Source organism: Rhinocladiella mackenziei (assembly GCF_000835555.1).
Source record: "Rhinocladiella mackenziei CBS 650.93 unplaced genomic scaffold supercont1.3, whole genome shotgun sequence".
NCBI lineage: Eukaryota > Fungi > Ascomycota > Eurotiomycetes > Chaetothyriales > Herpotrichiellaceae > Rhinocladiella > Rhinocladiella mackenziei.
The window spans coordinates 634,362-660,852 of NW_013550602.1; the positions used below are offsets into that span (position 1 = coordinate 634,362).

The following is a 26,491-nucleotide window of genomic DNA, read 5'->3' on the forward strand; positions in this document are numbered from 1 at the left end:
GTCCCAAAGGGCCCTGAGGGACCCCCCTCCAAATCCACGTCGACAATTCAACCCAACGCAGGAATCTCCTGGCCACCACCCCTGCTTTCCCTTGACTCACAGCGTGCGATAAAAACTCCTCTTCTATCCTCGAACCCACCTCATTCCTCCCCCCGTTCGAATCTTAGGCTCTCACAATGTCGGGCAACTTCGATTCCTGGGAAGACGCCGCGGCGCAGGACGAAGACCTCTCAAGACAGACCCAAAATATGAATATTAACGCCAACACTTTCAGGCCCGGAGCCGCTTCATTTCAACCTAACGCTGCCTCATTCCAACCGGGCCAACCATACCAGCAAAATGGATATCAGAATTACGGTTATGGGCAACCTCAAGGCTTCAATCAATACTCTCAGTATGGCCAAGGCTACAACCAATATCCTCAATACCAGCAACAAGGTTACAATCAAGGCTACAACAGCGGTCAGTTTGCGACCTACAATCAATCTCCTGGAAGCTTTCAACCCAGACAAGGCGCTGCAATAAGCATTGCAAAGAGAACAGATTCCCAACCAGGTCCACAACAATCTACACCCGGTCCGGCTCCTGCTCCGGCACCGACCCCAGCAGCAACTTCTGCCGGTGCTGCCCCAGCGTCGAAGCCACAGGCCGCTACGGCCCCTCCAAAAGCCAAAGTGTTGTCTATCGGTGTACCAACATCAGCTTCTGCCTCGCCGAAAAGGCCTGCTTCTCCTACCACCAAAGAACCTCCCAAAGAACCTATAAAGGCAGAAGCGGGAGCCAAGGTCACTGCTGCGAAAGCTGTCGAGAAGACAGGTGAAAAAGTGTCTGGCAAGACGTCTTCTGCCTCGTCTTCGGGCAAATCCTCTCCCACCCCGGGCGACTCAAAGAAAACCCGAAATGCCGACGACGTCGCCCAAGCACAGACAGCCGATGTGGATGCTTCGGTTTTGGAAGAGATGTATGGAAAAGAACATGTCAACGTTATTTTCATTGGTCACGTCGATGCTGGAAAGTCTACTCTCGGTGGCCAAGTTCTCATCCAGACAGGGATGGTGGATGAGCGTACTCTAGAGAAATACAAAAAGGATGCGAAAGATGCCGGTCGAGAAACTTGGTACATTTCTTGGGTTCTAGATTTGAACAAGGAAGAGCGAGCCAAAGGTAAGACCGTCGAAGTGGGCCGAGGCTTCTTCGAGACCGAAAGGCGGAGATATACCATTCTGGACGCCCCCGGCCACAAGACGTATGTGCCAAACATGTTGAGTGGTGCCTCACAAGCCGATGTGGCAATTTTAGTCATCTCGGCACGAAAAGGTGAATTTGAAACCGGATTCGAGAAAGGGGGTCAAACACAAGAACATGCCATGTTGATCAAAACTACCGGCGCCAAAGAACTGGTCGTCGCAGTCAACAAGATGGACGATATTACTGTGCAATGGTCGCAAGAACGTTACGACGAAATCGTGGGCAAGCTAAAACCATACCTCAAAAAGAGAATTGGCCTAGAATCGACATTTTTGCCCATCTCTGCGCAAACTGGTATAGGCGTCAAGGACAGGATTCCCAATGACGTCGCCTCTTGGTACAAAGGACCCTCCCTTCTTGAGTTTCTGGACAGTATGGCCAAGATACAGCGAAACGTCAATGCCCCATTCATGATGCCCATCGGAGCCAAATACCGAGACATGGGTACGATGATTGAAGGTCGTATCGAGGCCGGTGTGGTGCAAAAGACGTCAAATTACATCATGATGCCAAACAGAGAAGAAGTCGGTATTGCAGCCTTGTATGGTGAAACGGAAGAAGAAATCCCCTTCGCCACTTGCGGCGATCAGGTCCGCATGCGTCTCCGGGGCATTGAAGAAGAAGATATCATGCCCGGCTTTGTCCTGTGCTCGCCCAAGCGTCTAGTCCACTGTGTCCGGGAGTTCGAGGCGCAGATCAATATCGTGGAACTGAAGTCCATTCTCTCAGCCGGCTTCAATTGTGTACTGCACGTCCATGCCGCAACCGAAGAAGTCACCTTTGCCGCACTGCTGCACAAACTAGAACCGAAGACTGGTCGGAAGAGCAAGAAGCCACCGCCATTCGCGGCCAAGGGCCAAAACATCATTGCCCGATTACAAGTCACAAGTGGCGGAGGCAAGATTTGTGTTGAGCGGTTCGAGGATTACCCGCAACTCGGCCGCTTCACGCTGCGAGACCAGGGCCAGACCATTGCAGTGGGCAAGATCACCAAACTGATTCTGGATGAAGAGTAAATCTTCTCGACAAAGAATAAACATGCGAAGGCCAGGCGTCTCGCGGAACCCCGGCACTCTTCATATGGACAGTGATGAGTGAATAAACAACGGCACGAAGCACAAGACATGACCACCAAGATGGAAATGGTATGAACTGGAATGCACGGGATCAGGATACATTGTTGGCAAGGCAAGGTAAGACGGGGGGGTATGGGTGGTAGAATCAGGTGGAAAACCGGCATCAAAGATGGGAATTTTGGTGGGTTTCCCATTCGCCTCGTACCTCAGGCTACCCCCACAGGCTCGCGAACGGCCCTAGCTTTGACATTGTCCCAACTTCAAGACAAAAAGAATCATGAGAATACATTTCATGCCAAGCAGAGCAGTGCAATGCAGAGGTCTGCTATACTCTTATGCCACAGCAGTCAGCTTCCACTTGATGTGACGCATCCCAATCACAACCCATAGACCCCATTTTGATCCCTGCATTTACCAGACCAGGAGAGTATCAAGTGCCTGGATCGCTCTTATCAGCTTTGCAGGCGTCGTCAGCCAACTGACTGACTGGCCAGCCACCATTCCTCCAACCCGCCTTTTTTTTCTCTCGCCATTGGGGACATCCTCTTGCTAGAAATACACGAGTCTTTTTTGAATCAATCGTTTTTCCAATTTTTTTCTTTTCTTTTCCTTTTTTTTTTTAATATTGGTGTATTTGGCTGTCAAGGTACACGGTTCCAACCAGGGGGGAAATAGCTTTGGAGGACACCCGAGAAAATTTGTGACCGGTAGTTCATTTTGTCTTTTGAAACTCGTTTATCTTGCGCGGAAATGTGGTCTGTATTCCACCTTGATGAAAAGGTATTTTTCAAGTGACAACGGTCAGGCGAGATATGAGTCTGTGGGTCAGGATCCCTGAGAGCCACACGACATCGAGGCATGTCGGTTGAGCTTTAGATAGACCAGGTGAAGGAAATCGTGAGTTCTCGTAGAGTCAGAACACTTTCCAATGACATATCACCAAGCATTGACATCGAAACTGGCCTGTTAGACAAGGAGTCAGCAGCAATCACGACCACACATATCACACTCAATCGTGATTTCACATACCTCGTCGAAATAAGTGGTCACAACGGTACGATCAGCGAATTTCCTGCCTGCCAATGCTTGCAGCGCCTTCTTCGCCGCTTCTGCATCTTCATACTTGATGAAAATCTTCCCCACCCCGGCAGATTGCCTGCTGCCACCCGAGGGACGTGGGATCTTCATGCCTAGAATCTTGCCGTATTTTTCGCACTCTTCCATGACATCTTCGCAGATTTCTAGACAAAGTTCGTTAGTTGGGTTTATCTGAGAAGTGACACAGAGCAAGGGAAAGATTGATTACCTTCATAATCATCATTATCCATAAGTTCCTCCGCTGTGACCATGTTGAGCAGCTGGAGAACACGGCCGTCTTCAAAAGTATCAGAAGTCGTCCCGGCAAACATGGACATGGCGTTGACACCCATTTCGAGACCAGATGCTTGGGTAAATCCAATACTGGCTCGAGTGACTTTGATAGGGTTTCCGGCTAAATCCATGCCGTTCAGACCTTCGATCGCGACAGCGGTAACTGACGAGTCGGCATACTCGCAAAAGGCAATCCCCTGTATACTTTTGATTAGCAGTCTTCCATGCAATTTCTCAGTGTTGGCTGCTCACCCTCGACTCCTGTGCATCGCTGTCCCTGACTAAAACAAAAGCCTTCAACTCTCCGAATGCCTTCAGCAATTCTATGACCTGGTCATCGGTCAAAAATGGTGGCAGATTGGTGATGGCCAATTTATTTGCGGTATCCGGCACTTCTGAAGACATCTCACCATCAGTGTAGGCGTCCTCGTCTGCCGAGGGAACAATGTAGTCCTTTGGTCTGCGAATGTCCAAGCCTTTTGGTTCGGCGTTTCCATTGCCGTTCATGTCACTGTGATGCTCTTCCATCGTGATGCCATCCATGGCCAAGGCAACTGTCGCATCGGAGGGCTGCTTGAATTCCACCAAGGCAAAGCTTCGATCCTCGGCGATATTGGCTTGTATACATGGATCCGAACCTTGGGTCACATTGAGACCATTGAGCTGCAAGTTGAAGAATTGTAACAGACTGTCTTCCGTCACAGAGACGGGCAAGTTGTACACAAACAATCTCTTGGACTGGCGAGCGTTGGATGGTCTCAGCGCAGCACTGTTAACGCTGCCGGAAGGTTGGTTCATGAAAGCCTGCAATCGACTGGGATCCATCTGTTGTTGACGAGGGGCTCCTGGTAATGGAAACATTCCTGACATCTTTGCTTGTTCAGCCGTAACATTCTCATAGCCTGGTGGCTTGATATCCCATTGAGTTAATCTTCTCTTGCGTTCCAATATGGGGACGACGTCTGTGAGATCTGGAGTGGGTTCTCGTTTCTTAGGAGGAGGGCTATTTTTTCGGCCTCGTGCTTGAGCGGCGAATTCATCGCGGTCTTCTCGCCCGCCACGATCACGATCACGATCACGGTCACGGTCACGGTCCCGACCACCTCCCCTTCGATCATCGAATAAGTCGCGATCCCTTCTAGGTGGTCGGTCGTCATCACGACGTCTGGGGCCTCTGTCCCTATCCCATTCACGATCGTCCCGTCTGGAACTGTATCGATCTTCTCTCTCGCGAGCTCGGTAGTCTCTACTCGAGGAATATGAGTCTGCTTCGTAGTCACGTCGCGATGATCGATGATGGGGGGACCTTGAACGTCTTCTCTCGCCTTGATCTCGGTTTCTGTCACGGTCACGATCTCTGCGGTCGTCCCGGTCGTATCTTGAACCCTGGGAGAAGTCAGAGGCTGTCCTGGAAGAAAAAAAAGAGAAAAGAAAATTGGTGACCGAAAAAGCGTACATGGTGGTCCCTGGAGCGTCCAGAATCTGCTTGAGTCAGCGCAGGTGCGCATAGATGGTGAAGTTCCTTACCTCTGGATGAGTAGTTGTCTCCGTTCATCTTTGCAAGAGTTCGACTTCGGCCTAGTTTCATCCAACGCAGGAGAGTTTCTGTATTTGACTCGGGCAGTTGACCTGGATGCGCCAATGCCTTCTTGAAAGGACAGAAGGGTGGGGATAGACTGTGACAGACTGCAAAGCGCGAGGGTCAATGCAGCTGTGGTCAAGCAACCAGCCGACAAATAGTTGCAGAGGCAATGCGCGCAACTTGGCTCTTTTAGCCGCTCCAAATTCTTGGCGAGTCCAGTCGAACCTCACGTGGGCACCCAGTTCGGTATCAATTCAAATTTTCAGCCTCATCCATCTTCTCCTCCTCAATATTCGCAATCATCCTTTCCGACTAGACCTGTTACTTGGGTCTTCGGGCCATTTCTTTCCGGGCTTCAACAAATGGCAACGACGGTGTCTTGGGTCATTTCGACCGCGTTCGAAAAAGGTAATTGCGGAGCTTGCTGTTCATATATCAGGAGGACAGAGTACCGTCAATGAATGGACAAACTATCCTTAGAGTTGTCTAGAGATGCTTCCGGCTCTCTCCGATGTCTCCGCAAGCAAATCAAAATTTTAAAACCGTCCTACGACAAGAGAGTCTCGGCAAAAGATTGGTCGGGTGTTGCTATATAGTATCCACAAGCACTCAAGATCAGGACTGCCACTATCAACTCTTCATAAGGGAATGGCCAATCCATATCACCTAACCAAGTCTCCTTCCTTTATTCCCACTCGAGAGTGCGCAATCAGGTTCCCAGAAGTCCTGGGGCTTTTTTTTTTCCCCTTCCCAAGCAGGATTAATCGCAGAACTAGTCCAGATTTCGGTCGTTCTTCACACGCTTGTCTTTGATTTCCACAAGACTGAGAGAGACGGTAAGGAGAAAGGCAGGTTTACTGCTAATAGGGCTCGGCATTGTCAGCCGTGAGAAGTCTTCTGTCCATTCTCGCTGAGGTTCCTCAGCCTCTCTGACTTCGATCTCAGCCCCAGGGCGCTTTCTTGCATGGATAACCTGCAGTTAGCTCGCACCATTTGGCCTTTGATCAGATCTTTTGGGTGTGAATGGAAGACTAGGTAGGACTATAGTTCATCGTTGGATGAACATGCAAGGGAGAGTCGTGTCCAAAGTTTCCGGTGATCAAAGCACAGAATTTGTATTCGAAACTGTCTCTTCCTTCTATCATATATGCCTTTACATGCTCTATACGGACTTGCCCCTTTACCTACGACACAATCTCTTGCTATTCGTTGACATGAGGAACACTTCAAACCCATTCTGTATAAACAAAGCATCTTGGGCTCACCACATCGTCCGCCACGACTCCCAGATGTTCCCTGCTCTCCCCTGCTGCCGCAAGACAACGATCAGAACTATCCACAGCAGCAAGCACCACCGCCCACACCTACAGGATAATACCAACATACGCAACCAACGCAAGCAGCTTCTCCTGCTGCTACCTCTCCTCCTCAATCTCAATCAACCTTTAAATTATTCCTAACGGCACTGAAAAACAGCGGTCAAAGCCACATGGAAGCGCTCGAGCTCAGCTTCAGCGGCGACAAGCGGCTCAACCCAAGTCCAACTCCGACTCAGCCTTATGCACCATTTGGGACAACAAACCCGACCCCAAATCAAATACAATGATTGTGAACAAAGAGTCTTGGATCCCTCGGCCACTTCCCGCCTTCAAATGGCCAGCGTTAACCCCATGGCAGGACGGTACTGGTAAGTTTAAGCTGCTTCTGTTTCTCTACCTCAATCCTCCGTGTCGGTCCTGCTCATCTCCATCCTCATTCTTACTTGTTCCTGTGCCTGGCACGACGACCACTGCGGCGTCTGGTGCTACGAATCGGGCCTATGCCCAGAGATGATCGTCCCGGACCTCTCCTTAGGCGAACACATGACTCCTGACGCCTCCGGCCCTCGCGGCGGCGAATGGTAAACAATGGCGAATCTTTTCATGGAGTAATGGTGACTCGTTCGGCGGTAGCGATGGGTAAGGATTCGGGTATGTTGGTGGAACTAACTCGTTGGGACATCCGTGGAGTGTGTCGTACGGTTGAAGAGCATGTGTCCAAATATCTATGAAAAGAGAAGGAAAGCTCGCGTCTGGGAGGGTATATGACTATTTCATAGGTAGTTGGTCACCATTTAAGGGGACTTTCTTGAATTCACGCCCGTGCGCAACACAACGCCATGTAACCTTTCCTCAGCGTTGCGCAACATTTCTACCTCATCTCCAACTTCAGTATCATATTGCATTATCCTCCAACACAATGACAATGAGTATAAAATACTAAATGGGTAATCAGTGTGATATTTACAAGATCTATGTATATTGATACTTGAATGTGTATTTCATCAAATCACAGCCGTTGATTATTCACCGATTGGGTATATTCCTCGTCCTAATGTACCCGGCCCTTTCCGCCAGTCTTTCCTGGCCCTCAACAACCAATCAATCAACCGTCCAACCATTGAACCGCCCTCGTCCAGGTTCGGTTCAAACATTGCTCGAAATTCATTCAAAGCCAACCCGTGTATATCGCACCTCCATTTGTCGCTGACTTCGTAGTATGATAATGCTGAGAACAGACTCCACCTGGGGGCTTCACAGCATGCTAACACCGAGCATGACCGCTAAGATGCAAAGCAACAAGTTGATGCCAAAGCTTAGACTTGTAGCGGCATTGGAGCTGGATCCGGAGTCTCCACCACTGCCACTGCCGCTTTCCGAGCCTGAACTAGAAGAATTGGCCGACGTCTTGAGCGTAGCAATCCCAATAGTCTGATCGTCCAAGTTATGATCGAGATATTTTCCTTGGAAGAAAGCTAGAACAGACGGCCACGACTTAGCGTCTCGTTTCATCGTCATGGTCGATGATTCTGGGAAAGTAGAAAGGAAGGAAGGGGAATAGATGACACATACTCTGACCCAAAACCCAAAGACCCGGCAAATCCGGGAAATCCTGCGCGACCAGCGAGATCGTGCAGTTTGGATCCGAAGCGTTGGTCGACGGCACAAGCAGAGCCCCCAGTGAGATATTGAAGGTCTGCGGCGTGAGTTTGTCGTCGGCGGCAGTGACATTTGACGACGGGAAGCGGAAGCCCACTGTCGAATTGACGTCGCAGGCGACTTGGGCCGTGAGGAGCAGGCCTTCGGACGTCTCTTCCGAGGAAATGCGGGCGCCGACACTGTCGAAGATCTTGGTCACAACATCGGTTGGGCTAAAACGACGTCAATCAGCTTCAATAACCGTGAATTCTTATGTTGAGAAGGTAGTAGAAGAAAAAGGAAGAAACCGGGGGAAAAAGGGAGGAGTGCATTTCTTACCCGACGATGGCAGCACTTCCACTGTCAAATTCGATGATAGCGTCTCCCTCGAGCGTTTGGCCTCCAACCACGACGTCGCCGTAGGTGAACCACTCTTCGACAAGGGGCGAGGTGGTCAAGTCGCCATCAAACAAGTCGTCGTCGAGGGTGCCGATAACGAAAGAGCCGGCTGTGGCGTTGTCCAATGCGATGCCGAAGCGGCAGTCATCGACGAGGTTCTCTTCGCACAGATTGTGGAAGTAAGATGTTGCGTTGTTGGCTGCGAATTGTTGCGCGCCGAACCCGATAATGCCATCGTGAGGATACTCAGTGGAGGAGTCCGTGCTGTTGGACACGCCGATGGTTTGGTTCTCGACTTTCAAGCCGCCTAGGGTGACAGTGTCGTGGTAGACGGTGCCGTTGATCTGAAATGAGGTGAGTAAAGAGCCCGAAGTTGACGTCGAGTGTGGGACCGGGGATTTTGGGGCAAACCTTACCGTGGCTGTTCCTGTACCGTTGCTCTCCGCGGTTCCGTAGGAGAGGGTAAACGTCTCATTACCGTTGACTGATGCGTCGGACGGTTTGTATTTGCCTGGGTTGAGAACGACGTCTGTCGAGCCCGTGTCGATGAGGAGATTCATACTTGAGCCATCTCCGACCGAGACATTGGCGAACCAGAATCCCTATTGTTATTGTTGCGTTAGTTGAATGTCCAAGCCGACCGGAAATGGACATAGACACACTCCATCCGATGTGAGAGGGACCGTGGTCTTCTTTGACGCTCGTTTGGAAAAGGCGTTGGTCGCACTGTTAAATGACTCGGGGAGAATGGAGCAGGAGGAGACTGTGAGCATTGAAAGAAGCAGCGTAGGCAGTGCGCCACGTTTGGAGGGATGGAAGCCCATTGTGTCGTAAGATGGTCCGATCAGTACTCGTACTCCGTAGTTAGAAGCCGAAAGTCAGAGGTCGAAGGATGGATGGGTGGAGATTGCGTCTGGATATGCCCCTGAATATGCCAATTGGAGGAATGAAAGACGACAATGTAACGAGCGACGATAGAACGTATACCTTTTATTCACGAAGGAAGAGAGTGCTTGTAGAGCAGCTCAAACGCGAAAAGCAAAAGCAAGGCAGAAAGAACGAGTATGCCTTGGGATGCATCGCCCTGCCGGCCACGAATCCTATTTACATAGAAAAAGATAAGGCACATGGTCGTGTTGGTTCCCAGTTCCATCTCTCAGCCGCGCCCAATTTGTGCAAGTGACGCTTTTTTCGAGGGATGGGTGGCGACAACAGTGTTAAACACTAGCGTGGTCCTGGAAATAGCATGAGAGTATCAGAGCAGGCCGTGTGTTAGCCTAGTCGATCACAACGGTGTTGTCTCTGCAACTGAAATTGAAGGCCCGGGTGGTGCAAGCGGCTGAGAATCGTTGGTGCAAGGTTTGAAGCCGTCAGTACCAGCTCGGTTAGAGCACACGAGCAAAGCAACGACAAGCTCGCGGGAGAATCGTTTGAAAGGCTTGAGGCTAAACGTGCCTGGTCTATGGTGGTCTGGATCGTGGTTCACTGGCTGTGTATCAGAAATCAGCCACCCGTAGCCAAATGCTGGGTCAAACTCCCTCGGCTTGGGAAGGAATCCAAACCGTGTCGGCCGAAGACATCTGAGAATCTCTTCGAACTTGATGAGCAGGAGGTGTTCGCTCTCGGTTGTTAGTCTGCCAGCGTATGATTTCCCGTGAACGCAATTTCACAAAGCTACAAGTGACCCGCTGCGAGTAAGTAACTGAAGTCCTGTAAAGTTAGATACGTTAGCATCGCGCCAGGGGTTGCGCCACAGACCGAGGACAAGAGGAAGAAAGATGGTTTCCTTAAGTTAAGGACGAACAGGCTAGCGTTTACGAGACCTGCCACTTCAATCGAGACAGACGCTGTCTCGAGCCCCACAGACCAAACTCCATCGGTTCGTCGCCTTTCCCATGAAATATTCCGAGTGCAAAAAGACGGACAGCCATAGACGTGACCTTTTTGGTCGTCGGTGGCTAGGATAACGCCAACAATAGCCCACCAAAATCCGCCAATGCGCAATATAACCAACCCAGTGAGCGAAATCGCAGGACATGTCGCTCTACGCATGGAGTGAAGATGCTCTTTTGCCAGCCATGAATATCACACATGAAGCTCGTCAACGACACGAATAAATTCGTGGTAGAACTTGACCATCTCCATGAGACCTTCGACAGGCATTCTCTCGTCGATGGTATGCATTCGGGTGCCCCGCGGGTCATGATGTGCACGCCACGGCGACATTCGGTATATCTGAGGTGACAGATTCCAATAGTACCTGGTGTCGGTATTCCCTGGGGTTTGTTAACTTGCTCTAGATTCACCACCACGAAAAAGTCTCGGCTTACCACTCAATAACTCAGGAGCAACGACCACATCGTCGCCAAACACACCTTTGATGGTACCGGCGAGCGCTCTGAATCGGGCATCGTCGACCTCCGAGACCGGCGACGGTTCAAGTTCATACTGCGCGGTCAGGGTCAGGTCGCCCGAGTCAGAATTGTTTTCCGATTGAATTGTGGGGTTGGTGGCTTGTGTCGAGGTCTCGCCATCAAAGGCATGAAATTTGAAATTCCATTTCCTGGCCCATGGGCTGAGCAACCGGACGTAATGATCTTTGACAGCTTGCACCGAGTCTTGAATGGCAATGCGATGATTGACGAGGACGCTAACATTCTCGGGAAGGGAGTTGACTATCGAGTGCGTCAGTGGACGACGATGACCGTATCAGGGTCATATTGGGTTACCTTTATCGCCGCCCTGAATTACATCGACCGCCGTGGAAGTTCTGACCATAGCTCGTCTCTCGCGATCACCGTCCATATAATCAAGGATCTTCTTGGACGACTGCGCACCAAGTATGGCTTCCCGTAAATCTTGGGGCATCGTCTTGGATTGGAGTGCGGCTTGTCGAAGATATATTAGCGTCGGATTTTGTCGGACGAGTTGAGATTTGAAAGGATGGTCCTCGATGAGGCCAATGACTTGTGACAAAAAGCCAACTATACCGTGGTCAGAACCGACTGATGCTCACACAGATAAGACGAGGAGCACATACTGGCAGTATGATCAGGTGGTGTGGAAGAGTGTCCCCCAGGTGCGCTGACCTTGACGGTTACATCGATATACCCTTTTTCCGCCGTTGCAGGCAAAGCGAAGTCGGTCCCAAATCGATTCTCAATCCCGGCGATGCCTTCATCAAACTAGACCCGGTCAGCAGCAGCACCCACCACCGGAGTCGATAAATATACAATCATTTCGATTCCGTATTCACCGTATCTCTCCAGCAAGGTCTCTGCAAGGCATCGGGCACCGTAACTTTGCTCGGCACCCCCCTCCTCGTCAAAGCCGACTGAAACAATCACAGTTCGTTGGGGCTGAAAGTTGCAGGCGAGCAAACAGTCAATCGCCGTCAACATTGCAATCAGATTAGACTTGTCGTCTTCAGAGCCACGGCCCCAAACGAAGTCACCATCATAACGGCCCGAAAAAGGAGGGTAAGTCCACTCCTCGGAAGTGGACTCTCCAGCAGGAACAACCTGAGAATGGTTATTGAAAATGCAGGGAAATTCGTTGGTCGTGCTCCTACGTCAGAATGTGCCATGAGTAGGAGCGGCTTGAGATCGTCTTCTGTACCATGCCACGTATATAACAGGCCATGGGTGCTGACCGTCTCTACCGTGAGTGCTTTGTATCTGTCATTGAGTGTTAGCCAGCCCATGATGGTAGGTGCACGGTGCAGTGCAAAAGGGGGAGGGGAGAGGGAAAGACACCAACACTCTTGAAAATGTCTCCTTCATGTAATCCGAAAATTGAAAGAACACCTCCCATCGAGGATCTACTCCTACATGACCCATGCCGTCATAGGTTATTGTTGGGATTTGAACTGCCTGGGCCAGTCGGTGGGCGACCGCATCTCGGAAGTTTGCTAAGTGGAACAAGCGGTCGACGTTCTTCTCTGTGATATCCTGCCGACGCCTTGGATGCATCACCGGGGGCTGGCGGAAGCGCCGATTCAAGACCATCTCTGCAGATTTGGTTGTTTCGGCGTCGTAGGGTGAATATTCTGATAAATATTCGGGGGGTGAGATCAGGCGTGATGGATGTTATTATTCGAGCTTATTTGAAAGGCGGGGTTAAACCACGGACTCTGGTGATAAACCATTGATAGCAGGTCGGTGGTTCCAGCTTTCCGGATTTCCAAGTGAGACGTGGTCTTTCGTGATGATGTGTCCACCGTCACCTTAAACATAGTGTGATTTGAGCACGAGGCTTTCCTGCTCTCCTTCTCAGTGTGGAGAGATGATATCCAGCCGTTTGGAGAATCATGCGGCCATCAGGAATGCACCCACACTGTAATCTGCAATACTCAAACTCGGCCGTGGTTGAGTATTCTTATCCTTCGAGCCTCAAAATTCTCTCGTCAGATACCCAATGCAGTAGGTGGCGAGGTTGTTTTCCAACTTCTAGATGTGATATCCACTCCGTCGGTACTTGGGACACGGTTTGACGTCGCTTCTCTCCCGAATACCTGGTTGGGGTCTAGCGGTAGAGTCACTTCACCAGCCTGATTGGGTGTATCTCTTGAATACCCATTTCGATGTATAAATTATGTTATGTAAATAACCATGGGTTGGGTGGTAGACATAGCTGCCCAGGAGGATATATGACCCTTCAGTGGTCTTTTAGAGGCCTTGGCCTGTTCCTTCGCCCGGCGATGTGGTCGTCTCTCTAAGAGGAGGTCATCATAAACGACAATTTCCACATGGCTACTCTGCTCAGTTTCGGTGCGACACTAATCCCAAAACCGCCTTGGAAAAGTAGTTTGTCCAGGCTCCCCAGTGCCATGGAGTTGCCCGCAGGCTCCCCGACGACCGACCCCGTGGGTGCATCGTTCATACCTAAAATAACAGCGACGTATGCACGCAGCGGGCACCGCCACAGGAAGCAGAACAACCCGGCGACGAACGGATCAAACCTTGATCCTGTCGAACTCGAACGACTTCCCTGCTCGTCAGATAATCTGCCGTCACGGTCGAGTAACCTGCACGGGAGCTTCGGCAAGCACAATCTCCACCATGCTAGGAGACTCTTTGTTGGGAGGACATGAGATCGACAATCTCTGGCAAGCGACAAGATGCTAGAGCACTCCCGCTTCCACATCATGCCCCTCTGCTCTAGGGTTAGACCGAGTTTGGTCTGGAGAATAAACATCCATCAGACACCCAAAGAAGAGAAATCATAGACGCCAATAGGGGAGTTTGCATGTCGCAAGGATCCCGGGGTTTGAAGATCATGCTTGGAAGCTGTTGTCGCAAATACAAATCGAATGTACATACCTGTTATCGTGCATGCCAGAGACCAATCATGATTTTGCTGAATCGATGCTTCCCCAACTAGCATTAGCGATGACAACCCGAACAAGCGGCTCCTCTAGAAGCATGTCAGGAGAGCACAAACGGGTACTCCTGAGCAATTTATCTCAGTTGCCATGCAACTGGTATATAGGAGCGGGAGATCGAAGTCGCTGTCTTGGTGGTCAATGCCGCTCACACTGGGGGTGGCGTCACCTTACGGCTGCGTTCGTCGGAAGCTGATATGCAGTCAATACTTTCAGCAACTGAAACTTGCCGGAATGCTGCATCCTCCAGGGCCTTTAATTCGGGCTCAATGACCCGAGGCTTGTCATGTGCTCGAGTTTACACGACATTGACTGTTTCGGGAGATATGCCGAAGCGAGAGTGAGGCCACCAATGCCGAGTCTTCCCCAGAGTTTGATATTTAACTCCTCAAACCGCCAGGATTTGTTTCCCATTCAATCCATAACGACGCGCCAGATCAGTCCAATCGGCGTTCTCGCCCGACCAGAGATCCTTTAAGAACTTGAGAACTTCAAGATAGTGCTTAAAGCCCATGTCCCTAGCAATGTCTTCATACGTTTGTGCTATGAAGGACTGTCTTTCCGAATTGCCACAACATTCTGTTCCGGCAACAAAGACGGGCCATGGTAAATTCTGTATGCACGAAGCGCGGTCTTCAAGCTGGGTAAGCCTCTCAAATACCGCCGTGGTCGAAGCACGGACGTCTGTGGGATCGACTTTTCCCGGGAAAAGACATCGGTAGGTATAGAGAAGAGCAGAGTGATGATACAAGTCGACAATTCGAATGAAGTCACGACATCTTTCGTCCCGGGGTAATTCAAGCAAGCCAGCAGCCATCAGGGTTGAACCTCGGGCTAATTCAAAACCAGCCCGAGCACCGGAGGGAGTGATGGGGAGCTCAGCGTAGTTGGGATCTCCAGATGACTCCATGTCATATCGTTGCCGAGACAGTATCGTCACCCGGTGCAGAAGAGCCAAGTACTCCGAAAAGATGAGGTTTGAATGGTCGGGTGCGGGTAGAATGACATCAGCGGTGCTCATGGGATCGAAAGAGGTTGTGCACGCCAAAATGTCGTAAATGGAGAGCTGGTTTCGGAGAAAATTGAACAGAAGGCTGTTTTCTCGGTTTGTGGTCGCCAGGGCGTTCACCAATGTCCTTGCAGCTTGTCGATGGGAGTCAGCTGCGACGGCACCCGATTCTGATTCCGCCATCTCATACGAGGCGAGTGTTAGCATTGATGCGAGCATCCACACCGCAGTTTCCGTGTCTATCTCGCTTCCCAAATCATAACCGGCCGCCAGACGGCCCGTAACCTGTCGGATCTGGGTTGATATCATCGTGACAGCGGCATCACGGGCTCGAGCTGAAAAGCTTGACTCGACCTTTTTGGTGACAGCCAGGTGTTGAGCGGAGATGGCGAGAATGGCCAGCAAGAGCACTGGTTGGCGATCAGCAAGCGGTAGAACGAGGCGACGATACTCATTCCTTTCGGAGTCGATCCACACCATCAATCCGGCAATGTTTTTGTCGTAGTGGTCGAGCAGTCGGGATCTAGTAGCCGGATCTGGAAACCCAGGGAACAACTTCTCCAGGGGATCTATGATTGAAGGCTGTCGCGTAATGGTGTCACTCTCGGGGGATTTAATGGACCTGGGAGACGTCGATTCCTTGGAAGAGGCCCTGGCTCGCGCCGGTTTTTCAATATGCGGCGTCGTACGGCCTTTGAGATGTCCCCGAACAGCTATACCATTGGCCCATCTCAGACGAGGTCCATAGCCAGGACAAGCTAGGCCTTTCTTCGAGCATTTTACACACTGGGGCAGAGTCCGATCGCATCGAATACGTCGCCGGACACAAGTCGAACAGTCTTGTAAGTGGTCAGCCTGATGATTTAGCGCAAGGGAGCCTCCTTTCCAAGAGGTTTCGAGAATGCACCTTGAGCCCCCGTTGTGGTTGAGCTCTGAACTGGAGGTGGCACTTCATCTTGCCGAGGATCAGGATTGCAGGGTGTCATTTTGAATGCTGTGGTATGCTATTGCGCGACTCCCGTTCACCATACGGAGATGAAGGCCCGGTCAGGAGTCCCGTCATATCGGGCCATTTGAGGCCATTTACTTTTGGGCAAGTTTTGGCTATATTGAACCTTTGTGATAGATTTTTGTTTGACGAAAGCTTATCGATGCCGGTGCGGCTGGAAATCAAGTCGGACAGATGCTGCCGCTGGAAAATTAGGCCCGACACGTGACGTGTCTACGCAGCCCGTGAGGAGGGAGAGCACAGAATTCTCTACCACTTTGCTGTCCAACTTTTGACACCGCCTATATCGGCGTGACATTTGTTCCAAGAATACAGTAGGCATGAGCCGGAGCACCCAATCAGACCCCAATGTCTTTAGGTTAGAGATTCGAGAAGAAAATACATTCTCTCCTCTCGCAGCCAGCACCAATGGCGCCGTGACTCTGCATTTACGAGGCCTCGATGTTTTAGCAGGGTTGCATTTGCAGGGCATGCATTATCCCAATCTTCCTGCAGCTGGGTACATGGTACACAAAAAAAGGGAGTCTGGGGGGAACGCGGACGCTGTTGCCAATCCTTGTTCTTACATCTTTCTAGAATGCATCAGGATCAAAGGGTCCCTAGCATGTCGGGTGTCGGATTTGGGAGAGCAAGGGATGTGGCCTGCTTGAGCGCTCTGGTGCTCCTAGCACTTATATCGGCAATGGGGTGAGAAGCCGGTTGATCCCGCAACGCCCCGAAAAAAAAGCGCCAACGTTCACCCTTGATATGTTCAACCCCTCCGTCCCCAGGGATTTGCTTCTGAGCTACGCTGCATAATCTTGAACCCAGCAGTTTTATTTCAACCCCCAAGCGAACCCCCCTGCTTCCCCCTATCATCGAGCCACGCTCCGGGCTAGCAAAGCATGCTTGGGACTGGGGGGCTTGCGAAATGCGTAATAAGCTTTGATAGGCCGGTAAGCCGGGCTCTCTTTGGTAGTAAGATTGAGAAAAAGGTATTACTGATTGCTTCCACATGTGATGGTCATTGATAACTGGATATCTCCGGATTTTGTACATCCCTCATAGCCTCATATACTTAACCCTCGACAAGATTGATCATTTTCGAGAGAGAACAAGATCGCTATCCTTGATTCCATGGGTCGGCCTCCATGTTCTGCTCTTCCCGTGCGAAGTCATCAGGGAACCACTAGCCGATAGACGAAAATGGACCCCATCAAGGATGACTCGGTCGGGGCAAATAGCGATGAGAGCAGACTCATCAGCCTCGGTCACAAACCTGAGCTCAAGCGAACATATAATTTTTGGAGCTGTGAGGCGTTTGTTCTCAAGTCCATTGAGAAAATGCTAATCGGGGTGGATAGTGATGGCATACCAAACTACGATTTTATGTTCATGGAGTTGCAATATCGTCATGTTCTATTATATATTCACCCTGGGTGGACCAGTATGTCTGGTGTGGGGGACGTGAGTTCAGCCAATGTACAGAAAGCTGGGAAACATCCAAGGCTGACTCAAGCATGACGGGTTTAGCGTGGTGGTCACTATTGGGCAAATCTTGGTGATGGCATCTTTGGCAGAATACTGTTCCATCTGGCCAACGGCTGGCGGTCAACAGTTCTATACTCAGGTATACTTTTCTCTTACATGTTGGGCTAAGAAAAAGACTGACGATTTGGGAAGATAGTTGCGCCCGAAAGGTCTCGCCGGTTCCTGTCCTACTTGGTTGGCTGGTGTGTATTAGTGGGAGAGATCTCGACAAGCTCCAGTTGTGCCTTGAACAGCGCAGAGATCGTGGCCGCTTTGGTTGAGATCATTCATCCAGAGGTGCACTGGGAGGTAGGGAGAATATCGTCCTTCTGTTGCGGGATTTCCTTAATTCTGACATGGATAGCGTTATATGACCTGGCTCATCTACACCGGCTTTCTCGTTGCACCGGCACTGTCGAACTTGATCCCGAAGTACCTTCCCTTTTTGCAGCTCTTTGGTGCATTCTTCAACCTTTCCAATGCTTTCATCTGGGCTATTGTTTTCCTGGTCCTGGCCGACAAGAATAGCGCCAAATTCGTCTTCACCGATTTCATCAACACCTCTGGCTGGTCATCAAAAGGCTGGGTGTTTATTCTCAGCATGTATGTGCCAATATACGGTCTTTACGGCACAGACGGGGTGATGCATTGTAAGCGGAAATGGATTCTTGATCATGTCATGGAGGACCGATCGACTGACCGAGATTCCAGTGGTCGAAGAGATGAAAAATGCTTCCCGTGACGCTCCGGTAAGTTTTGCCTTGCGACTGTCGTGTGAGATCTGTTCTTACGCAGAACAGCGAGTCATGATCTGGTCAATGGTATGGGCTGGCGTTACCGCTTGGCTTTCAGCCATCGTCATGTGTTTTACTGTGGGACCAAGATGGGAGGAGTACCTCCAGGAAACTTCGTCATACGTGGTAAGTAATACTACTGCCTACGGGCTGCCTGCTACCTGACAGCAATGCAAGGCATGGTTTATGGACGCACTCGATTCGACCTATGGGGGTGGCATATGGTGCGCTGTGATGATGATGGGCTTGAATGTGAGTTATGGCGCTCTGTGGCCGAGCGCCACGCTGACAATGAGGGCATAGTATCTCATCATTGTCAACATGAACACTGCCGGTTCTCGTCTTGCCTGGTCCATGGCTCGCGATCGAGCATTCCCTTTCTCCGACTATTTTGCACAGGTCAATAAGCGCTTCACAATGCCACTGCGAGCTATGATCGGCTTCATCGTCCTGAACCTATTGGCAGGTCTTCTCGTACTTGGCAGCAACCTCGCCTTCTACGCCATCATCTCCGGAGGCGGTGTCACTCTGCAGGTTTCTTACTGCATACCGATACTGTGCGTGGTCCTAAAGGGTCGACAATACCTGCCTCCGCGCCCACATTTCGATCTTGGCCGCTGGGGATATCCTGTCAACATCGCCGCCCTGCTGTGGAGTATCATTGTTGTTCTGTTTTACATTTTCCCGCAATACGTGCCGGTGGTCGGTGCGATAGAAAACATGAACTGGGCAATTGCGATTCTTGCAGCAGTGGTGCTTTTCGGAGGGGTTTACTGGGCTGTGAAGGGCAGACACGAGTACTTGGTCTGTAGCAATTCGATTCTTGATGACAATGTTGTTATTCATGGGCAAGTTATGGTCATGGGACGAGACGCTGCGGCGACGTTCGGACAGCCTAAGAGGGAGAAATAATTGGCGCCCTTTGGAGACACGACGTATCACGATCTGTACGGGTTCGCTCACTACGTAAGGGTGTACCAAACGCGAAGATATCAGTGAGCGGGTGCAGATGGCAAAATATATTTTGCCTGAATTGATGGTCATTTAATATCTCGAAGCATCTAAACAGACAAGGTCCCATTCATACATGCCCTGCCAGTGAATCCAGGTTTTACCACAGCACATTGAAACATCGTGAAGCGGCATCACTCTCAACCAGAAACAGATTAGCTCCATAATTGAAAAAGTTCGCGCCCGCGTTCTGCAACGAACGCGTTGGCGAAAAAGGGGGTTTTCGCAAAAGGCGACCGCGGCAAGGCACTCTATTTACCCCCACCAACTTCAGGTTCTTAGTGGTGGTGCCTTCAAGTTTTGAGAATCATCATGGGCCGAATCACCGAATGGCGAGAGTTACCAGTGTCATTGAATGAACTCTGTCTTGCAACAACGCTCCGCTCCGGCCAGTCATTCAGATGGCGCCAATGCCATGAGCAGACTTGGGCATGTACACTTCGTGGCCGCATAGTACAACTGTCGCAGGATAAATCACATATCCAATATCGATCGATATGGCCCTCGGCAATCGAGGCTCCTCTTACACCTCCTTCGTCCATCCCCCCTACGGTCGACGAAGACGATGACGGAGATGACACCGGAAACCTCATCCAACACTACTTGAACCTCGAGCCAAATCTTGAAACCCTCTATGCCCAGTGGTCTTCCGCCGATCCAAACTTTAAGAAAAAGGCGCCCAAATTTACTGGTGTCAGGATACTGCGACAGGATGCCTGGGAGGCCCTGGTGGGATTCATTTGCAGTAGCAACAATAACATCATTCGCATATCGCAGATGGTTGATAAACTGTGTACTCACTATGGAACATATATCGGGACACTGGATGGTCGACCGTTCCATGATTTTCCGGAGCCATCAGCCCTGACCGGCAGGGATGTCGAAAGCCATCTCAGAGAATTAGGATTTGGCTATCGAGCAAAATACATATACCAAACTGCGAAAATGATCGCCGAGGGCCACGAATCAGGTTGGTTGGACAGGCTACGCAACCCGGAGAGCCCGGCGTATGGTCGAAAATCGTCGCCTGCCGGTGAAATGAAACCTGAAGGCCGGGAAGGCTATCGAGAAGCATACGAGAAACTCCTCGGGTTACATGGTGTGGGCCCCAAAGTGGCAGACTGCGTGTGTCTGATGGGATTGGGATGGGGTGAGGCTGTCCCGGTGGATACACATGTCTGGCAGATTGCACAGCGAGACTACAAGTTTGGAAAAGGGAAGTATAGCAGCCTGACCAAAGCGACATATGATGCCGTGGCCAATCATTTCCGCAAACTATGGGGCAAGGAGGCTGGTTGGGCACACAGCGTTCTCTTCACAGCTGACCTGCGGACATTTGCAGAACAGCTGACGACAAAGATCGAAACAAGCACTGAACGAGGGGCGACGGAGGAAGTTGAGCTTAAGATTGCGGAAAGAAAGACTGTGCAGCGAGCCACGGTTAAGCGAGAACTCGATCAAGATGAATCAAATAGCAGTGAGCGGGTGAAACGCAGGCGACGCAAGTGAAACGGTGACTGGGATCCGGGATATCAAATTCACAAAACAGCATTTCGCGACAAGATGGCATGCGTTTGGAGATTCCCGTGCACCGTTTCACAATCACGTGGTCAACATGTTTCGGGATACCGCGACATGTGTCAATGCGACAGTAGTCTGAAGAGCATCCATCAAGGCAACTACGTATGGATCATAGTGCCCCTGAGCAATGACAGATGTGTCTTCTGTCAGTCCTAGATATGGGCGTTCGCGAGATAAAAGGGGGTTCGTCATTCAAGGGGAAATCGGATACGTCGTCCCCGTGACCCAGGAATGCTTTGCGATATAGTGCGGTCCGGGAAAAGAGCATAACCCAATTGGCCTTGATTTTGATCAACATTGAGTCGATGGTGCAAGCACCGGGGAGAAAAAAAACATCACTGATGACTCGATATGTTGGAACTCGCTTGAGCATTCTGCAGTCATCTAGAAAAGCCAGGTGGCCCATCGTCCCAGTCCAGCCACCGCAAGCATCTTTGAGCGGGTGTCAAACTCCTGTCGGGAAATTGCACACAGACTGGTGTCAGAGTTTACTTCATGCTAACAGTCCCTCGAATCTCAAGTCCCCCCTCTTCTCCTGACAGATGACCGTCGACTCGAGATGAATAGAGGTGGTTGTCGCAAAATCATTCGTGGGAAGAATGGTCGTGTTCAAGATGCGTCGAAAATTCTGTGGCCGTTCGTTGTCCAGTTGATCGGATTCTTTGGGCTGAGGATATGTTTCCGGAGGCGCTTCTCGTTGGTCATTGGCGGCACAAAAAGTGGACTGGGGTATGGCAGATTGCGTTCTGGGCCAGTCCTTGAGGCCGGGCTGGATGACTGGCGGCCACTGGGAGCAACCAGGGATATGTTAATGGAGTGGATGAATGGAAGACCCAACTCCGGGGGGGGGGGAAGTACCCATCGGTGCATAGCGGTGTACAGAACCTAGGCTCATGGAGTAGGTACCTTGGCTCCTTATCCTTAGACACTCTAGCCTGCTGCGCGGTCTTGTCTGTTCCTTGTGCCTGTCATCAAACTGTTTCGGACTGGCCAATGACGCTGTCAGTCCAAGGAAGCGATACCTGAGACTTTCTGCGGGTGGCTTGTTGGCCGCCTGATTGTTTGCTCTCTCGGCCTTTTTCTCCTGCATGCAAAGCCAACACCACTTTCTTCCCGCTACGGACAGCCAAACTTGCATTTCGTACAGCTTTCACATCCAAGGATCTTCACCGTCACCTTCCACCACTCTGCGACTGTCACTCCTTACTGTCCGTCGTCCACGATCCTAACCTCTCACATTGAAAGAACAGCCAGGTGTCCTCGCCCAGTATCATTACATCTGACTGGCAAGCTCCGCCACCGGTTTCGTTTCAACGGATCCCTGTACCTGAGTTACCCTGTCTACGCGTGGTCGTCATCATCTCAAATCCGCCGCGAGCCCCAACTCCGATCCCAGTTTTAGAACCTGACCAAGTTCCTACCTTCACCTATGTCTCTACACATATCAAGACAATAACAACATCTATCGTCCGTCGCTGCGCGGCGCAGACGCACTCAAGATGCATCTGTTGTCGCGGTTCGGCCCACTGGCTTCGACCGCCCTGTTATTGCTTCCTACGCGAGGAGCCTCTCAGACAGTTCCTCCGCCTAATCTTGATCTGGACTCGCTTGGGGAGGTCACGCTCGTGGGCGATTTCGACGCAATCTCAGTTTACCAGTCACTTGGACAGCAACAAGGGTTTAATAGTAATGGGACGCAGTCGGTTTTATCACAATTACCAAATGGAGCCTTCGAGGTCCTTGCATCCACCGATGCCAGCATTGAGACCATGTGTCCCTTCGTGCTGCAAGATGGCACGTTATCAGGCCTCGTCGTGGGAGGAAACTTTACGAGTATTGGCGGTGTCGCGTCACGATCGGTCGCCATGTTGAACACAACTACTCTGGAAGTGAACCCTCTTGCAGGGATAGAAGGAACAGTCTCGGCACTCTATTGCGATCAAGACACAGAAACAGTCTACGTTGGAGGGGCGTTTGAGGCAGATAATTCAAGCAACGCGATTGCGTGGAAATCAGGTGGCTGGACGAGTCTTCCCTTTGAAGGCTTCGACGCTCCTGTCAGGTCAATCACCAAAGCTCCCAACGGACATATCGTTTTTGGTGGATCGTTTACTGGCCTGGGAAATGTATCGTCCAATTCTCTGGACGATCCGGAGACTCAGGTCATCAACCTTTCCACCGCCGACGTTACCGCAGAGGGGAACACCACCACTGCCGGCGTGGGTGATCCAAGAAATATTGTTTGCCCGTCGAACAGTTCAGATGGTTCCTCCACCTTTTTGCTCGCGGACAACACTCCCGGTTCGTGGCGGGCCGATTTGGCCTTTGGCTTCGAACCTACCAAGCTTCGGCTGTGGAATACTAATCAAGACGGACGAGGCACCCGAACCTGGCGCTTCACCGCTCATCCTATCAATGGAATCATGAACTTCACCTACACCGATCCCGAAACCGGAGATGAGGCACATTGCGATGCGAGGTGTCCACTGGCCCAGAATTCCTCTCTGCCATATCAAGATTTCTTTTTTGTCAACCTTGTGGGAATGAACAGCTTCACCATTTCTATTTCGGACTGGTATGGAGAAGGAGGTGGACTGGACGGGATCGAGTTATTTCAAAATGACATCTTCTCTTATGCCGTCGAGGCATTCAATGAACCCACCTGCGAAACTACCGGTCTGAGATCCGATGCGACGGCCACCGGCCCTTGGTATACAACTCCCTCCAGGCAAAGTGTCTCGGACTATCTGAGCGCGGTGGTGGGCCCGACAACAGTCGGCACCACTTCCATCGTTTTCCAGCCAGATGTTCAAAAAAGCGGGAATTATTCTGTTATTGTCTATACTCCTGGCTGCCTTCAGGATAGCTCCTGCTCAGCACGTGCAGTCGTCAAGGTGAATGGCACCCTGACCGAAGATGGAAGTCAATCCTTCAGTCAACTGGTTTTCCAGACCAACAACTTCGACAAGTATGATCAGGTATTCTCCGGATACGTGGACGCTACCAGTTCAAGCTTTCGACCATCGGTGACGCTTACACCATCCGGACTGCAAAACGATCAACTCATTGTGGCATCCCGTGTCAAATTTGGATTCATCTCGACAACTGGAGGCCTCAATGGCTTGTTTGATTACGATCCCAATAGCGACTTTGTCGATACTGATTTCTCACAATCGGCAATTAATAATGCTGGAACTATGCTTAATCCTAATGCAGACATTTTAACGTTGACAGCCCTCGATGATACAATCTACGCCGCTGGTCGATTTTCGGACGACTCATTCAGAAACATCATGGTATTCCACGACGACAACGCCACGTCTCTGCCTGGTGGTGGGCTAAATGCAGCAGTCTCTGGCCTTTTCAGCCTGAGAGATTTCTTGTACATTGGTGGTAACTTCACAAACACCAATCAAGATGGTGTGGAAGGCTTGAACAACGTCGCCGCATATCAGTACTCGACAGATACTTGGGTGCCGCTCGGTGCTGGCCTCGATGGCTCCGTTGAAGCCGTTGTACCTATGCCACTGAATATTTCCTCAAATGGCTCAGAAACAGTGATTGCTTTTAGTGGTTCTTTTAGTCAGATTCGGGCATTTGGGTCTACTCCGGCAACACCAGCCAACGGTTTGGCCATCTGGGTACCATCAAGACAAGCGTGGCTTGAGACTCTCGATATTGAAAAGCAAGCTTTGGTCGGACGACTCTTTGCTGCATCTTTTCTACCAAATAATACCTGGCTCGGCGCGGGAACAATCGCTTCGTTAGGATTTGCCATAAGCGGAGCCGCCGGTATGCGATCGCAATCTGGCGAAGTTCAACTTGAACCGTTGCCCATTGATATCACTCCAAGCACGACCCAGTCAATGCTGAGGAAGCGAGCTGTTCCAGACCCACAGAATGCGACTGGTATCATCACTGGAACATACTACAGTGGAAATGGCCAAAACGTGACCATTTTCGGTGGTCATTTCGCTGCCTCTGCGACAAATGGATCCACCATAGAGAATCTCATGTTCTTGAATGGCTCCAACGACAATCTTGTTACAGGAGCACCTCCCGGTCTTGAGTCAAACTCGACGATAACGGCACTAGCAATCTCCGGAGATTTACTGTTCGCTGGTGGCAGCCTGACCGGTCAAGTCGACACGACAAGTATTGCAGGTCTAGTTCTCATCGACATGACCACCACGGCCTATCGGACAATCCAGCCGGCGTCCCTTGAGGGCCCTAGTGTTGTCGTCAATGCCATTGCACCACGGACAAGTACGTCAGCAGTGTATATTGGTGGAGCCTTCGATCGAACTTCTCAAGGCCTTTCTTGCCCCTCCGTCTGCATGTATGACACCGCCACCAATCAATGGAATACGGTTGGAACTGGATTGGAAGGAACAGTTTCGGATTTGTTCTGGACTTCTAGTTCGACTCTTCTGGCTACGGGCAACTTGACAGTTCAAGGCAATCAAACATCGTTAGCCTTGTACGACACCGACAGCCAAACATGGGACGTGCCTCCCAATTCCGTTCCTGGACCCGTGACAGCCTTCTGCCCTGCCACCAACAATGCGGATCATATGTGGTTAGCAGGTACAGCAAACAATGGATCAACATTCCTAATTGAAGTTGATGGAGATAACACAAGACCAGTTGTGAATGCATTCAGCACTGGTACCACTATTTATGGCTTGCAAGTTATGCCCTTGTCTAAAAACCATGGTTCGACTCCGTTGCTTGACGACGATCAAGCTCTGTTGGTCACAGGTCAATTGAACATCACCAACTTTGGCAGTGCTGCGGCAGCACTGTTCAATGGCACCGATATGATGCCTTTGATACTAGCTACTACCTTGGATGGAAATCCTGGTACTATTAGTCAAGTCTTCACGTCCGAGACCAACACTCTCAAATCAAGTGGTAAGTGATTTGATGGAGTTTTCAATGTCAACGTCTAATTTTCATGCAGATCGTGGCCATTCCAAAGGCATTGTCATACTCGTTGCTCTCTGTGCAGCATTGGGTACGATATTCCTTATAATATTAATTGGCATCATCCTGAATCGCATTCAACGTCGGCGTGCGGGTTATAAGACCGTCCCGAATGTTCCATACGCCGACAAACATTCAAATATCCATCGGGTGCCTCCGGAAGCTCTATTGGGCGATCTAGGTGCAAAAACACCTGGTGTACCTACGGTGTAAAATGGAGCGAAGGAATGGAGAACGGAATGATGCCACGATACCCACGACGTTTTACGACTTCATACGGCCTGTCCTCGTCTTGACTCTTGAAAGAAGGAATGGAGGAAAGGATCGAATGATTGAATTTCCAGTTTTTCCATTAACCGAGATGCGGAACGTGACCTGTGTATCTTTTTATGAACGGGACTCAGGGACGCTCCTTTTTCAATATCTGGGTGGGCAGATGCTTTACCTTCAGAAGGATTATTGCATGGCGCTTTGGCGTTCTTTTTATTGTGAATGGTAAATCGACAGACATTGATGTCGCGATTCCAAGGACCATGAGGAAGAAATTAATATCTATTCTATGTGCTTTGGTCATAT

General features: G+C 50.6%; 8 protein-coding genes across 8 annotated transcripts; 4 read left to right on the plus strand and 4 right to left on the minus strand.

The window, feature by feature from the left end:
• Nucleotides 1–176: 176 nt before the first annotated feature.
• Z518_03784 (uncharacterized protein) lies at nt 177–2,264 on the plus strand (the record flags this gene model as incomplete). Its single annotated transcript, XM_013417494.1, has 1 exon — nt 177–2,264. The coding sequence occupies one exon, from the start codon at nt 177–179 to the stop codon at nt 2,262–2,264; it is 2,088 nt and encodes a 695-aa protein (XP_013272948.1).
• A 996-nt stretch (nt 2,265–3,260) lies between these two features.
• On the minus strand, nt 3,261–5,250 carry Z518_03785 (uncharacterized protein; the record flags this gene model as incomplete). Its single annotated transcript, XM_013417495.1, has 5 exons — nt 3,261–3,287; nt 3,354–3,565; nt 3,631–3,892; nt 3,948–5,081; nt 5,152–5,250. 5 exons carry the CDS (start codon nt 5,248–5,250, stop codon nt 3,261–3,263), a joined length of 1,734 nt encoding a protein of 577 aa, XP_013272949.1.
• Nucleotides 5,251–7,850: 2,600 nt separating this feature from the next.
• Nucleotides 7,851–9,457, minus strand: Z518_03786 (uncharacterized protein; the record flags this gene model as incomplete). Its single annotated transcript, XM_013417496.1, has 6 exons — nt 7,851–8,071; nt 8,169–8,292; nt 8,326–8,467; nt 8,574–8,977; nt 9,050–9,235; nt 9,296–9,457. The coding sequence occupies 6 exons, from the start codon at nt 9,455–9,457 to the stop codon at nt 7,851–7,853; spliced, it is 1,239 nt and encodes a 412-aa protein (XP_013272950.1).
• Nucleotides 9,458–10,718: 1,261 nt separating this feature from the next.
• On the minus strand, nt 10,719–12,336 carry Z518_03787 (uncharacterized protein; the record flags this gene model as incomplete). Its single annotated transcript, XM_013417497.1, has 6 exons — nt 10,719–10,909; nt 10,964–11,308; nt 11,363–11,617; nt 11,674–11,818; nt 11,867–12,154; nt 12,205–12,336. 6 exons carry the CDS (start codon nt 12,334–12,336, stop codon nt 10,719–10,721), a joined length of 1,356 nt encoding a protein of 451 aa, XP_013272951.1.
• Nucleotides 12,337–14,404: 2,068 nt separating this feature from the next.
• Nucleotides 14,405–16,011, minus strand: Z518_03788 (uncharacterized protein; the record flags this gene model as incomplete). The annotated part of the gene is made up of 2 exons (XM_013417498.1): nt 14,405–15,864; nt 15,933–16,011. The coding sequence occupies 2 exons, from the start codon at nt 16,009–16,011 to the stop codon at nt 14,405–14,407; spliced, it is 1,539 nt and encodes a 512-aa protein (XP_013272952.1).
• Nucleotides 16,012–17,219: 1,208 nt separating this feature from the next.
• Z518_03789 (uncharacterized protein) lies at nt 17,220–19,249 on the plus strand (the record flags this gene model as incomplete). The annotated part of the gene is made up of 8 exons (XM_013417499.1): nt 17,220–17,480; nt 17,547–17,643; nt 17,701–17,852; nt 17,908–18,193; nt 18,255–18,292; nt 18,344–18,463; nt 18,515–18,589; nt 18,641–19,249. The coding sequence occupies 8 exons, from the start codon at nt 17,220–17,222 to the stop codon at nt 19,247–19,249; spliced, it is 1,638 nt and encodes a 545-aa protein (XP_013272953.1).
• Nucleotides 19,250–19,660: 411 nt separating this feature from the next.
• Nucleotides 19,661–20,857, plus strand: Z518_03790 (uncharacterized protein; the record flags this gene model as incomplete). Its single annotated transcript, XM_013417500.1, has 1 exon — nt 19,661–20,857. The coding sequence occupies one exon, from the start codon at nt 19,661–19,663 to the stop codon at nt 20,855–20,857; it is 1,197 nt and encodes a 398-aa protein (XP_013272954.1).
• A 1,571-nt stretch (nt 20,858–22,428) lies between these two features.
• Nucleotides 22,429–26,128, plus strand: Z518_03791 (uncharacterized protein; the record flags this gene model as incomplete). The annotated part of the gene is made up of 2 exons (XM_013417501.1): nt 22,429–25,843; nt 25,893–26,128. The coding sequence occupies 2 exons, from the start codon at nt 22,429–22,431 to the stop codon at nt 26,126–26,128; spliced, it is 3,651 nt and encodes a 1,216-aa protein (XP_013272955.1).
• Between the last annotated feature and the right edge of the window lie 363 nt (nt 26,129–26,491).